Genomic DNA, 13,608 nt, shown 5'->3' with positions numbered 1-13,608 from the left:
TTGTTTTTTCTCTTTTTATTGATGGTAATTGTGAATGTACCATATCAAGAAAATAACGATAGTTTTTTGTGTAGTTTATTTTTATGAAATGTATATAATCATAAAAAAATGTAAGTTCTTTTATCATACTCCTCATTATTATATCGTCACTAAATTTTTTCCTTAATTTTTCTATTATTTGTGTTGCTGAATGTCCATGAGTATAATAATCACATAAAAATGCTAAACATCTCTCACTTTAAATGCTCATATTGAAATGAAAATAAGGAAAGTTTTATATATAAAGCACTTATCGCGTGATATGAAACCAGAATGAAGGGCTAGAAATTTATCCCAATATATATATCTCTTTCTCTCTCTCTCTCTTTCTCCAATTAACTTTACATAAAATTATATAACTATACAATGAAAATGAGAAATAATTTAAGAATATGTGATTTAAATTTATTTTATAATACAATATATATTTACAAATGTAAAATTATTTCGGTTCAATGTTCTTTGTATATATATGTTATTGGTTAATCAATTACAAAATTTTCCAATGACGTTGCCGTTTGTAATAACCATCATAGTAAATATATTATTTTGTAAATTTAAACAATCGTGTTATTTTATTTAACCACAAAAAACAAAATTTATTTGAATGTTTGTTATTACAAAATTTAGATATACCACGAGCCCGTTAAAAAAATTTTAATAATAATACCATTAATGATTCATTACTTGATATAACAAAAATCTAGGTAAAATATTTCAGGTATAGAATATGAGATATAACTTTATTTTATAATACGATGTACATTTACAATTGTAATACCTTCCATACTTTCGCGTTTACAACAAAGCCCATTTTTTTTCAAAAGTATTAGATAAAATGGAATTAATTGTCTCCTCTTCATCAAATATTTTTTTTTCGATATACTTTACCTCAATTTCAAGTGAGTAAGTATTTTTCGCCTTTATAATTTTTTTTGCGGGCACAGTGGGTTTTAAACAACACGATATACACCGGCCAATGACATCATAATTTAATATATCACATAGATGATTGTTGTCTAATATAATGATATTCTTTATGTCATTTGAAAGCAATACAGAAATTTCAATGTTACTTTCAGATATTTCAATCATCAATTTATCAATTGGTTGTTTTTTTTATAACATCAGTATTCATTTGTGTTATACAATTGTTGAATATTACAAACAACTTTAAAATATTTTTAAATTCCTGACTGATACAGTTTTTAACTTTATCATTGATAATAACAGATTTGAATTTTTTTAAAATGTCTGGAAATTTTCTGGCGATCGAATAACATTTTTGTTTTTTAAGTATATGTGTGTACTTGTTGCCACCAAACGATTTCATTTCATCGTCAAATCTTTTGACCCGAACAATTTTATCGAGAAAAATTTCCCATGGTTCATATTTTGTTTGTTTGAAATATGACCTTAGGTAATTTAATTCATCATTATTATGGAAACTGTAAAATACAAATATTTTACAGTTTACATCTGACATATTACAAGCTGTTAAAAGATAACTCAACAGAGAGTTAATTATCTTATAAAAATGATGTGTGTGGTATTTTATGCTTAGGTATATGTTTTTATATCCTCTACTTAACAGCTTTTTCATTTCTGGTATAATTTTGTTGATACTTTGTTTAGAGTCATCAATTATAAAGATGGCATCGCAAATTTTCCTAGGAAAATTTTTAGTTGTGATGCTTACCAAAAATTTATGTTCTCTATTCGCGTCTCTTATTTGTGAGGCAAGAACAATATCCTTCTTTTTATTTTTCTTTACATAATCTTCGAGATTGTATATCTCGATATTCAAACTACATTCATGTCCGATAAAACACCTTTTTGAGGTGAAATTAAATATATCGAAAAAAAGGTGTTTCCTTTTTAGAAACTTCTCGTGCATATTTATTGTTTCTTCTTTTTCATCGTTATCCTGTGGGGTCAACGAAACTTCTGAATCCGAGAAAAAATTATTATATTTACCACCATCTTCTTTATCATCATCATTGTCTTCACATTTTTCCTCCTTTTTGCTTGTTACTACTGTTTTTTCACTAAAATAGGGGCTATAGTTTTGTAATCTCCGTTTTTTTTGTTAGAAAATTCTCGTTGTCTTCTTCTTCTTTTTCATCATCGTCGTCGCCGTCGTCATTGTCGATATCCACCTTACCATTTGATTTTCTTTCTTCTTCTTCTTCTTCTTCTTCTTCATCATCGTCGTCGCCGTCGTCATTGTCAATATCCGCCTTATCATTTGATTTTCTTTCTTCTTCTTTTTCTTCTTCTTCTTCATCATCGTCGTCGCCGTCGTCATTGTCGATATCCGCCTTATCATTTGATTTTCTTTCTTCTTCTTCTTCTTCTTCTTCTTTTTCATCACCGTCGTCGTCGTCGTTGTCAATAATTTCTAGCTCACATAAGTCTTCATTTTTTTCCTCCTTTTTACTTGTTACTACTGTTTTTTTCACCAAAGTTGGGGGTATAGTTTTGTAATCTCCCTTTTTTTCACAACCTAAAAAAGGGTATTCATTTTTTTCACAACCCAAAAAAGGGTATTCATCATAATATAAAAGTGGGTCGTAAAATTCTTTTGCCGCAGTGGGTAGTGGAGAAAAATAATTTTCCTCTAAAAATCGTCCAGGTGTAGGAAGATTGTACTTCATTTTTTTGAGGACGGTGGGCCCCTTATCCACGGAGCTCTTTACGTTTATTCTCTTCATTGTAAAATGACCCCCGTTGGCTCACCCTTGTCCTTTTATTGTTCAATATATTGTGTGCTTCCCCACCAAGTAGGTTACATTAACCTGTTTAATAAAAAAAAATATTTGAATATATATTTTTGCCACCAAAAAATTTAATGTGTGTCAACCACCAATTGTGTATTTCAGTTAATCAAATTAGTAAAAAAAAAAAAAAGAAGCGTGAAAAATATTATTTTTCTCTTAAAAAAACTCTTAAAAAAACCGAAAATACTGGTTCTTATGAAAATATAAAAAAAGATGGACGTCGAAAATATTATATTAATATTCCTATTGAAATATCATATATAGTTTTTGATTGGAAAACTATGATTCGACACGAAACTAAAAATTTTGTTATATATAATGAATATTCTCATTTGGCCTTTGATGGTGCTTTAGATGAAATTTATAATACAGAATCTAATTTTTGTCGGGGGGAATTATCCCACGTTATGGGTAAATACAATTTCAAGCATGTATATATATTTGGTAATCACGGTAATGCTAAACGGGTAATGAAAATATTAAAAGAGAATATGGATATAATTATTCATGATATAAAGAATTATAACCTGTTACAAGATATAAGACACAGAAAAATAATAGACACATTACAATTACTAGCAAGACAATTTATTATGGGATATAACCAAGAAAATAAACAACTTACATTATATCATGAACTTTTGACTAAAGAAAGTCGCTTTTCCGAAAATAAAATCATTTTAAGGAAAAATAAATTTATGCCCGTTTGTTTTTTGAATGAAATTAATTACCTTAACTTGGCTTTATTTAGACGAGTTTTTGAAATTGAATTGAAACGTAACCATGCCAATGAAAACCAAGTTGAGTTTTTACTGACAAGTATATTTTTGAGCTTAATAAATCCAAATTTTATAAAATGGCACTGTGATTCAAGCTGTAAAGATATAGTTAACATTAGTTATATGACTGGAAATTGTATATATGCTTTGTGCAATACATATCCTCTAAATATCTCAAACGACTTGAATATTTTTTACCACCAATTGTTGCATAGCCACGATGCCATATCAAATATTATCAAAGAAATACCCATTGATCACAGTGAAACCAAACTTGCTGAGAATTTAAGTAATTTTATTACAGCATCTATAGAAATTTAAAATACTTACAAAAGATAAAAAATTGATAAATGAATAATTCTCCAAAATTTCAAGAAGAACAATATCGCATAGAAATCTTATCTTTAACGTGCGGGTTGCCCAATTTTATAAATCCAATTGATGATGATAATTTTCAATGTATGAAAATAAATGGCAAGAGTAATATATTAAGATTGTATCCTTACCATACAACCATAAATAATTTATATTTTATTGGCAATGTAAAAGATTCCCTGTTTATTAATAAAAAAACAACAAATTATTGGCCTTTATTTATTCAACTCCTCAACTAATATATATTCAACAAGAAGATGGAAAATCTATTTCTGAAATATTAAATTTCACACCAGAATTTAGAGAACACTTTTCTGAAATTGTGTGTTTTCCAACGTTAATTGTACGATCATATGATGGATACTGTATGGAATTTTTTAAAAATATTTGTGACGACCAATTATATTTAACCTTGGGCGTATTTTTGAATAGAGATAGCGAACAAAAAACCGAAGAACTGCATAAACGCAAACAAAAACAAATGGATATGTATATGAGATTATTAAATGAAATCATATCAGTATATGTTAATGTAAAATACATACCCTATTTTATACACCCCGATAGAATAATAATTGAACCAATAAAAGAGGGACGCATGAAAATTATTAGTTGTAACTTATTTACTCATATATTTTCTCCACAAAATAATAATGCTAAAATATTAAGTGGAACATTTTCCCATCCCCTATCTTTTAATAATAGTAATGAAAACATTCTTTCATATTTTCCTAATAATAATAATAATAATAAAAATAATAATAATAATAATAATAATAATAATAATAATAATAATAATAATAATAATAATAATAATAATAATAATAATAATAATAATAATAATCAAACACAAGTCACTTCTATGTTAAATTATAATTCTCTTTGTGTCTTGTAAGATTTCTTTCATAGTGCTTTTGTTACGGCTTTGTGGATTTTTACGACTGGTAGATTTCAACAATTAACGTTGGTTGGGCGAAATATGGTATTTGATAAAATGGGTTTAAATAAGAATAAATATAAAGGAAAAAATAAATTGAACCTAAACGAAAAAGAACCATTAAAAAATGAAAACATTTTTTGCAATACCAAGTATGGTTTTTGTAAAAAATTTTTGAATTGTCAAATTTCCCAACTAGTACATAATTATGGGTGTTGTCACCTAATAAAAACAACTCCAAAGATTTTAGCCGAAGCCATCGAATCTTCCGTGTTATCAAATAATGTTCGTGAAACTGAAAATGTCGTCCAAACAGAATTTCAAATTTTTAAAGAATTCATTGATCAATTGTATCAACTAATACCAGCGCTAGAAATAACTCCTTGAGTTGTGCGTATAAATAATATGGCGGTGTATTTTTTTTCTTTTTGTCATAAAAGTTGAATTGAATTAAATGTGGGTTTAAAACCCAAGGTAGATATAGAACTATAACAAAAAGGGATGATTTTTTCTTTCATTAAATAAAAGGAATATATACAAGTCAAATACACTTTTATAAACATTTATTATATACTGTATACACACAAGTTCAACAAAGATATAAGAAAAAAATGTATAATATTAATAATAATAAAAATAATAATAAATCGTCAAACAAAAAGACAACATCTTACGGTATTATGTGTATTGAATCTACAAATCCATATAAAACTTTGGTGTGCGTTTCACCATCTTACGTAGCTAATAATTTTCTTTTAAAGAATGAAAATAGTAATGATAACAAAATAAAATCTACTGCATTTATGAATACTAACGAGAGCCATAATGTGTTGCTTTCATCTTTTCCCTATGGGAGTATTGGCGAGGGGACAATATAGCTTACCACGAGGACACACATCGGTGATTGATCAAAAGAACAAAAAGTTTACAAAAATAAGAGAATTTACAGAAGAAGGAAAGTATTATTTATCAAATATTCAAACAGAGAAGTTAATGAGTGGTTAGACAACGATGATTTTTGTGTTTACGAAAAGTGGATTGGATTAGATAATAAGCTCTATCAAGCAGAATATTCGGTATTGGTTGTGAACGATATACATTTAGAACTAGAAAAAATAGAATTAAACAGTAATAATGTAATTTCACCTGATTACATTTTTAATAAATTTGGTTTTTTCGGGGAGATATCCCAGGATACAAAGGAAAAATATATGAATAGGTATGAAACTCGAGATACCAGGATCGATTGTTTAAAATTTACAGTCTTTATGCCATTATTAGTGGCACTTAAATATTTTCAATGTAATCGAGTTAAAACAATACAAAATATAAACCCCCAAAAAATATTCAATATTATTCAAAAAACAAAATAATTTCTACACTTATTATTATTATTATTTTACAAAAACAATCCAACTAATAAATTTCTACACACAAATAAAGCAAAAAATTGGGTGTGTAGTGTATGTATGTATATATATATATAAGGAGAAAATGTATTTTGTTTATCAAACACTAGTTACAAATTTATATAAAGCCAACATATAAGGCTCCGTAAAATTTCCTAAATATAACAGGCAACCATTATTATACACAATACCAACCCTATAACGTTTAAGTTTCGATGTTATAGCTAGTATATATGTAAGCTTCATCTGAACTATATATAAACACGTGTAGACTTTTTAAAGCATCTAAACAAATGTTGGGTGGGTATTTTTTACCATCAAGCATAAGCCTTATCCAATATCGTGATTCTTGTATATAATTTGCCGAAGATTTACCTTTATTGCTGTATGGCCAATCTGTAAATTTGGATGATAATCTATTGGGAATATCTACTTTATAAATATCAACAGAACAACATTCCAAAAAATTTTGTATATATTTTTTAGCACCAAGGAATTCATTGACCATACGTTCTTGTTCTTCCTCTGATAAATCTTCTGGTTGGGAAAAAAGTTGTTTGCTAGAAAGAGCATATTACACATTTTATGAATAGTAGAAAAATAATCCCTTTGTTTTGCCCGAAATATATCCATTGTATTTTCCAAATTGTCTTTGATTATTGATGGTTTTTTTGTCGCCTGAGGACAATAAGGCAGTTCAATATCTTCTTCGGTGTAGTTGGTAAAATTATTATTCCTCTCGAATCTCTTTGATGATATTATCCAAGTCATGGTGCGTTTGAATTAATGTTCGTGTGTCTTCCGTGCCCAGGCTGATGGGGCTGGTTGTTGGTAAAGTCTGGTTTTCTTGATTCATTTTGTTGGGGTAAGTTGGTCCTACGACAGCGAAGGCTCTTTCTATACTGTTGCTGTTACTCTTTGGTCAGCGTACTTTTATACTCGACACCTAATAAAAGATCGTCGAATAAAATCTCGTTAGTAATGTTCAATCAAACATTTCATTGGTCTTTTTAGACCAAAAAAAAGCGATTTAAATTGTATTGAGCTCATATTATGATAATTCATTCATGAAATGAATATAAAATTGTTCTGTAAAACGATTTTATGTTTTTTATAACAAATGCGTTCTCTTGTGCTTCTTTAATCAAAGATATTATTATTATTATTATTATTATTATTATTATTATTATTATTATTATTATTATTATTATTATTATTATATTATAGAAAAATTTTTTTTAACCTGTAAGTTATATCATGATTCTTCGGATATGTTATGGGTTATGGTTTTTTTATTTGCCTATAGTATATATAAAGCAATAAACAGAGAAGGGGGGTGTGGAATGGGGGGATTAGTGAAAGAATTTCAAGTAAATATGAATTATTCCCCAACCAATGAAATTTCCCAAAAAATGAAATTTAGTGAGATGATTAATGAAAACCAACAACATTTAAACGGCACAAGGAAAGACTTTGATAAAAAAAAGATTCTTAAATATATAGAGTTACTTTCCAATTCCCCCAATTCTATCGATAATAAAAAAGATAAGATATTATATTATTATGTCAAACGCCATTTTTGTTTGAAAAAATATAAAGGAAATTGGGTAATAATTGACCAAAATAAAGAGAACGACGAAAGAATAATTCCGTATATATCTTTTGAAGAAATTTATGACACGATTAAGATAGCACACATAAATTCTTTACACGGAGGAATTAAGAAAACCTTTAAAGCTTGTAAAAACTATGCTGCAAATATTAAATATATCCACGTAAAAATATACATTTCTAATTTCTGTTCAACTTGTAAAAATATCAAAAAAAGAAAAGCAGAATCAAAAAAAAAAAAAAAAATATAAAACCAATTATATCTTCAGAATTTGGGGTAAGGGGGCAAGTAGATTTCATAGATATCCAAAAACTTTTAAATGATAATAATATAAAAGATAATAGCTGTAGATATGTTCTAAACTATCAAGATAATAAAACTAAATTTTGTGTACTAAAGAGTTTAAAAAATAAAAATGCTCAATCTATAATCGATGCATTGAGGAGTATATTTGGTATATTAGGGGCCCCCAAAATCTCACAAACGGACAATGGAGGCGAATTTGTAAATAAAACAGTTAATGAATATTTAGAAAGGGTGTGGCCCGAAGTTAAAAGAATAAAAGGCAGACCCTATCATCCCAAAAGTCGAGGATCAGTAGAAAGAGCCAACGGAGAAATTAAACCAGCCATAGAAAAATACATTTCTTGTAATGAAAATAATACGATGCACATTTCTAGTGCTTTAGATTATATTATGTTTAATAAGAATATTAGTTATAGTCGTACGCTAAATGCCTCATATTACTTTGCGTTGTTTGGTACACAACCACCAGTAAACATTAATTTCCATAATATTTTTTGTCAGACAACGACAAAGATAGTTGTTGTGATTAAATTAGTTACAAGAACATTTTATCTATTTATTTTATTTAATGCATTTTTATATTATTTACAATAAATTATTTGCTTATAATTCACATAAAAATAACCAAAGACAAAAAAAAATAGGTAATATAAAGGAAAACAATAATTATATGAATAATATTTCATTTATACGTCATAATCTATATTTTTGTATGGTTGGTCATAATTACTGTTATTATTATTATTATAAAGATATTTTATGTATAGTATATAATAACTTATACCAGTTTTTATTTGTAATACTATTTAAGATGGAAGATCAATTCATGGACATCTTAGATAAAATAAAAAACCAAAAAATAATATACATAGTAATCGAGGGAAATATTGGTATCGGCAAATCTACTTTATTAGAAAGGTTTAAATCGCAACCAAACAAGAAAAATGTGCGCTGGACGTTTTTACAAGAACCTACTGATGAATGGTCGAATGATACAGCAAACAAAAATAACCTAGAAAAATATTACAAAAATAAATCTGAATTTTCAGAAATATTTCAGACTGGTATTAATTTTACATATATGAAAAATATAATAAATATCTTTTATGATATAATTCAAAATGAAAGGACCGAGATAGGACCACATATAATCATTGGAGAAAGATCTATTTTAAGTGGTATTGAAGTTTTTAGTAAACTGCACGCCGATAAGAATCTATTAAGGAAAGATTTCTATGATTTATATAAAAATATTGCATCAAAAATGTTATTGTTTAACCCAGATCTAATTATTTACTTACACGGACTAAATTTTGATGTAATGTTGAATGATAGAATAAAACGCAGAGGTCGTAAGGGCGAGGAAAATATTGATATAAATTATCTTAAAGAAATAGATAAATATTATAATGAATTATTATTCCCAGATAGCCCAAGTGTGTGTATTTCAAACAAAAGGAATATATTATCACTAAATTTAGCTAATGATGATATGAACAAATTTGTAGTTCGGGTAATTAAACTTTTAACTGATAATTTAATGGAGGATAAATATTATAATAAAATGTTTGGGAGGATAAATATTATACACAATAAAATGTTTGGGGCAATATAATTTTACATCCATTTATTTGTTTATTTTACAATAAGCGTATGCTGGGGCGTTGAAAGAGATATTTTTTTTCCACCAGATTCAACGCACAATTTTAAAACCTTTTTATATTTTTCGAGCATACATATTTTAAACTCTTTTTCTGGAATTTCCGATAATATCTTATCTATTATTTTTTTGGCTTTATTTTCATCTAAAGTTTTTCTATCTTCTAGAGAGATTGCCTTTTTGATTATCGGAAAAAGCCAAAAATCGCAGGGAGCCAAATCAGAACTATAAGATGGATGTGGCACTTTATATTTGAAATGGGTGTCGATAAAATATTTTATCAGATTACACGTATGAGAAGCAGCATTATCGTGATGAAGTCGCATTGTTTTACTTTTCCACAAATCTGGTCGATTGATTTCTATGGCCCCAATCAATTGCTGGAGAACTCCCAAATAGTATTCTTTTGTTAAAGTTTGATTCAGTGGAGCATATTCGTGGTAAATGATGCCTTTGTAATAAAAAAATACAGTTAACATGAGGTTTTTGTATTTTTTTTCGGTTGCATCATAAATTTTTATCCATATTTCGTCTCCTGTAATAATTTCCTCGGTGAAAGACGGGTTTATATCTATATCAGAAAGTATTTGTTTTGCAATCGTTACGCGGTTTCGTCTCTTCTGAGGACAAATATATTGGTTTTGTGGCAAGAACGACGAAGATTGAGAATCGTTTGTTTTTTTCGTTTTATTGATAGATAAATTATCTGTTTTTGTTGTATAAGTTGTACGGGGCCATTCTGTTTCTTCTTTATTTGTGTTTGATAATTGTAAATATGTGGACTCATTTGTTTTTTCTCTTTTTATTGATGGTAATTGTGAATGTACCATATCAAGAAAATAACGATAGTTTTTTGTGTAGTTTATTTTTATGAAATGTATATAATCATAAAAAATGTAAGTTCTTTTTATCATACTCCTCATTATTATATCGTCACTAAATTTTTTCCTTAATTTTTCTATTATTTGTGTTGCTGAATGTCCATGAGTATAATAATCACATAAAAATGCTAAACATCTCTCACTTTAAATGCTCATATTGAAATGAAAATAAGGAAAGTTTTATATATAAAGCACTTATCGCGTGATATGAAACCAGAATGAAGGGCTAGAAATTTATCCCAATATATATATCTCTTTCTCTCTCTCTCTCTTTCTCCAATTAACTTTACATAAAATTATATAACTATACAATGAAAATGAGAAATAATTTAAGAATATGTGATTTAAATTTATTTTATAATACAATATATATTTACAAATGTAAAATTATTTCGGTTCAATGTTCTTTGTATATATATGTTATTGGTTAATCAATTACAAAATTTTCCAATGACGTTGCCGTTTGTAATAACCATCATAGTAAATATATTATTTTGTAAATTTAAACAATCGTGTTATTTTATTTAACCACAAAAAACAAAATTTATTTGAATGTTTGTTATTACAAAATTTAGATATACCACGAGCCCGTTAAAAAAATTTTAATAATAATACCATTAATGATTCATTACTTGATATAACAAAAATCTAGGTAAAATATTTCAGGTATAGAATATGAGATATAACTTTATTTTATAATACGATGTACATTTACAATTGTAATACCTTCCATACTTTCACGTTTACAACAAAGCCCATTTTTTTTCAAAAGTATTAGATAAAATGGAATTAATTGTCTCCTCTTCATCAAATATTTTTTTTTCGATATACTTTACCTCAATTTCAAGTGAGTAAGTATTTTTCGCCTTTATAATTTTTTTTGCGGGCACAGTGGGTTTTAAACAACACGATATACACCGGCCAATGACATCATAATTTAATATATCACATAGATGATTGTTGTCTAATATAATGATATTCTTTATGTCATTTGAAAGCAATACAGAAATTTCAATGTTACTTTCAGATATTTCAATCATCAATTTATCAATTGGTTGTTTTTTTATAACATCAGTATTCATTTGTGTTATACAATTGTTGAATATTACAAACAACTTTAAAATATTTTTAAATTCCTGACTGATACAGTTTTTAACTTTATCATTGATAATAACAGATTTGAATTTTTTTAAAATGTCTGGAAATTTTCTGGCGATCGAATAACATTTTTGTTTTTTAAGTATATGTGTGTACTTGTTGCCACCAAACGATTTCATTTCATCGTCAAATCTTTTGACCCGAACAATTTTATCGAGAAAAATTTCCCATGGTTCATATTTTGTTTGTTTGAAATATGACCTTAGGTAATTTAATTCATCATTATTATGGAAACTGTAAAATACAAATATTTTACAGTTTACATATGACATATTACAAGCTGTTAAAAGATAACTCAACAGAGAGTTAATTATCTTATAAAAATGATATGTGTGGTATTTTATGCTTAGGTATATGTTTTTATATCCTCTACTTAACAGCTTTTTCATTTCTGGTATAATTTTGTTGATACTTTGTTTAGAGTCATCAATTATAAAGATGGCATCGCAAATTTTCCTAGGAAAATTTTTAGTTGTGATGCTTACCAAAAATTTATGTTCTCTATTCGCGTCTCTTATTTTTGAGGCAAGAACAATATCCTTCTTTTTATTTTTCTTTACATAATCTTCGAGATTGTATATCTCGATATTCAAACTACATTCATGTCCGATGAAACACCTTTTTGAGGTGAAATTAAATATATCGAAAAAAAGGTGTTTCCTTTTTAGAAACTTCTCGTGCATATTTATTGTTTCTTCTTTTTCATCGTTATCCTGTGGGGTCGACGAAACTTCTGAATCCGAGAAAAAATTATTATATTTACCACCATCTTCTTTATCATCATCATTGTTTTCATATTTTTCCTCCTTTTTGCTTGTTACTACTGTTTTTTTCACTAAAATAGGGGCTATAGTTTTGTAATCTCCGTTTTTTTTTGTTAAAAAATTCTCGTTGTCTTCTTCTTCTTCTTTTTCATCATCGTCGTCGCCGTCGTCATTGTCGATATCCGCCTTACCATTTGATTTTCTTTCTTCTTCTTCTTCTTCTTCTTCTTCTTCATCATCGTCGTCGCCGTCGTCATTGTCGATATCCGCCTTATCATTTGATTTTCTTTCTTCTTCTTCTTCTTCTTCTTCTTCTTCATCATCATCGTCGCCGTCGTCATTGTTGATATCCGCCTTATCATTTGATTTTCTTTCTTCTTCTTCTTCTTCTTCTTCTTTTTCATCATCGTCGTCGTCGTCGTTGTCAATAATCTCTAGCTCACATAAGTCTTCATGTTTTTCCTCCTTTTTACTTGTTACTACTGTTTTTTTCATCAAAATTGGGGGTATAGTTTTGTAATCTCCCTTTTTTTCACAACCTAAAAAAGGGTATTCATTTTTTTTCACAACCCAAAAAAGGGTATTCATCATAATATAAAAGTGGGTCGTAAAATTCTTTTGCCGCAGTGGGTAGTGGAGAAAAATAATTTTCCTCTAAAAATCGTCCAGGCGTAGGAAGATTGTACTTCATTTTTTTGAGGACTGTGGGCCCCTTATCCACGGAGCTCCTTACGTTTATTCTCTTCATTGTAAAATGAGCCCCGTTGGCTCACCCTTGTCCTTTTATTGTTCAATATATTGTGTGCTTCCCCACCAAGTAGGTTACATTAACCTGTTTAATAAAAAAATTTGAATATATATTTTTGCCACCAAAAAATTTAATGTGTGTCAACCACCAATTGTGTATT

General features: G+C 27.8%; 1 protein-coding gene across 1 annotated transcript; it reads right to left on the bottom strand.

Moving 5' to 3' along the window:
• Positions 1-2,099: 2,099 nt before the first annotated feature.
• LOC137647943 (glutamic acid-rich protein-like) lies at positions 2,100-13,195 on the bottom strand. The gene is made up of 3 exons (XM_068380891.1): positions 12,422-13,195; positions 3,633-3,693; positions 2,100-2,545 (listed from the first exon to the last, which is right to left on the bottom strand). Exons 1-3 carry the CDS (start codon positions 13,193-13,195, stop codon positions 2,100-2,102), a joined length of 1,281 nt encoding a protein of 426 aa, XP_068236992.1.
• Positions 13,196-13,608: the final 413 nt, after the last annotated feature.

This window comes from Palaemon carinicauda, chromosome 10 (genome assembly GCF_036898095.1).
Source record: "Palaemon carinicauda isolate YSFRI2023 chromosome 10, ASM3689809v2, whole genome shotgun sequence".
Classification (NCBI taxonomy): domain Eukaryota; kingdom Metazoa; phylum Arthropoda; class Malacostraca; order Decapoda; family Palaemonidae; genus Palaemon; species Palaemon carinicauda.
The sequence above is the reverse complement of the archived record's forward strand: the minus strand, read 5'-3'. Positions and strand labels throughout refer to the sequence as shown.

Bases quoted from the DNA above. Each gene is read 5' to 3' on its own strand.
- LOC137647943 (XM_068380891.1), bottom strand. From the start codon at position 13,195: ATGAAAAAAACAGTAGTAACAAGTAAAAAGGAGGAAAAACATGAAGAC. The intron at 3,694-12,421 runs GTAAGCATCACA...ATATCTTTACAG, and splicing joins ATAGAGAACATAAATTTTTG to CTTGAATCACAGTGCCATTT. The intron at 2,546-3,632 runs GTAAAAACTCAA...ACCCTTTTTTAG, and splicing joins GCTCAAAAATATACTTGTCA to GTTGTGAAAAAAAGGGAGAT.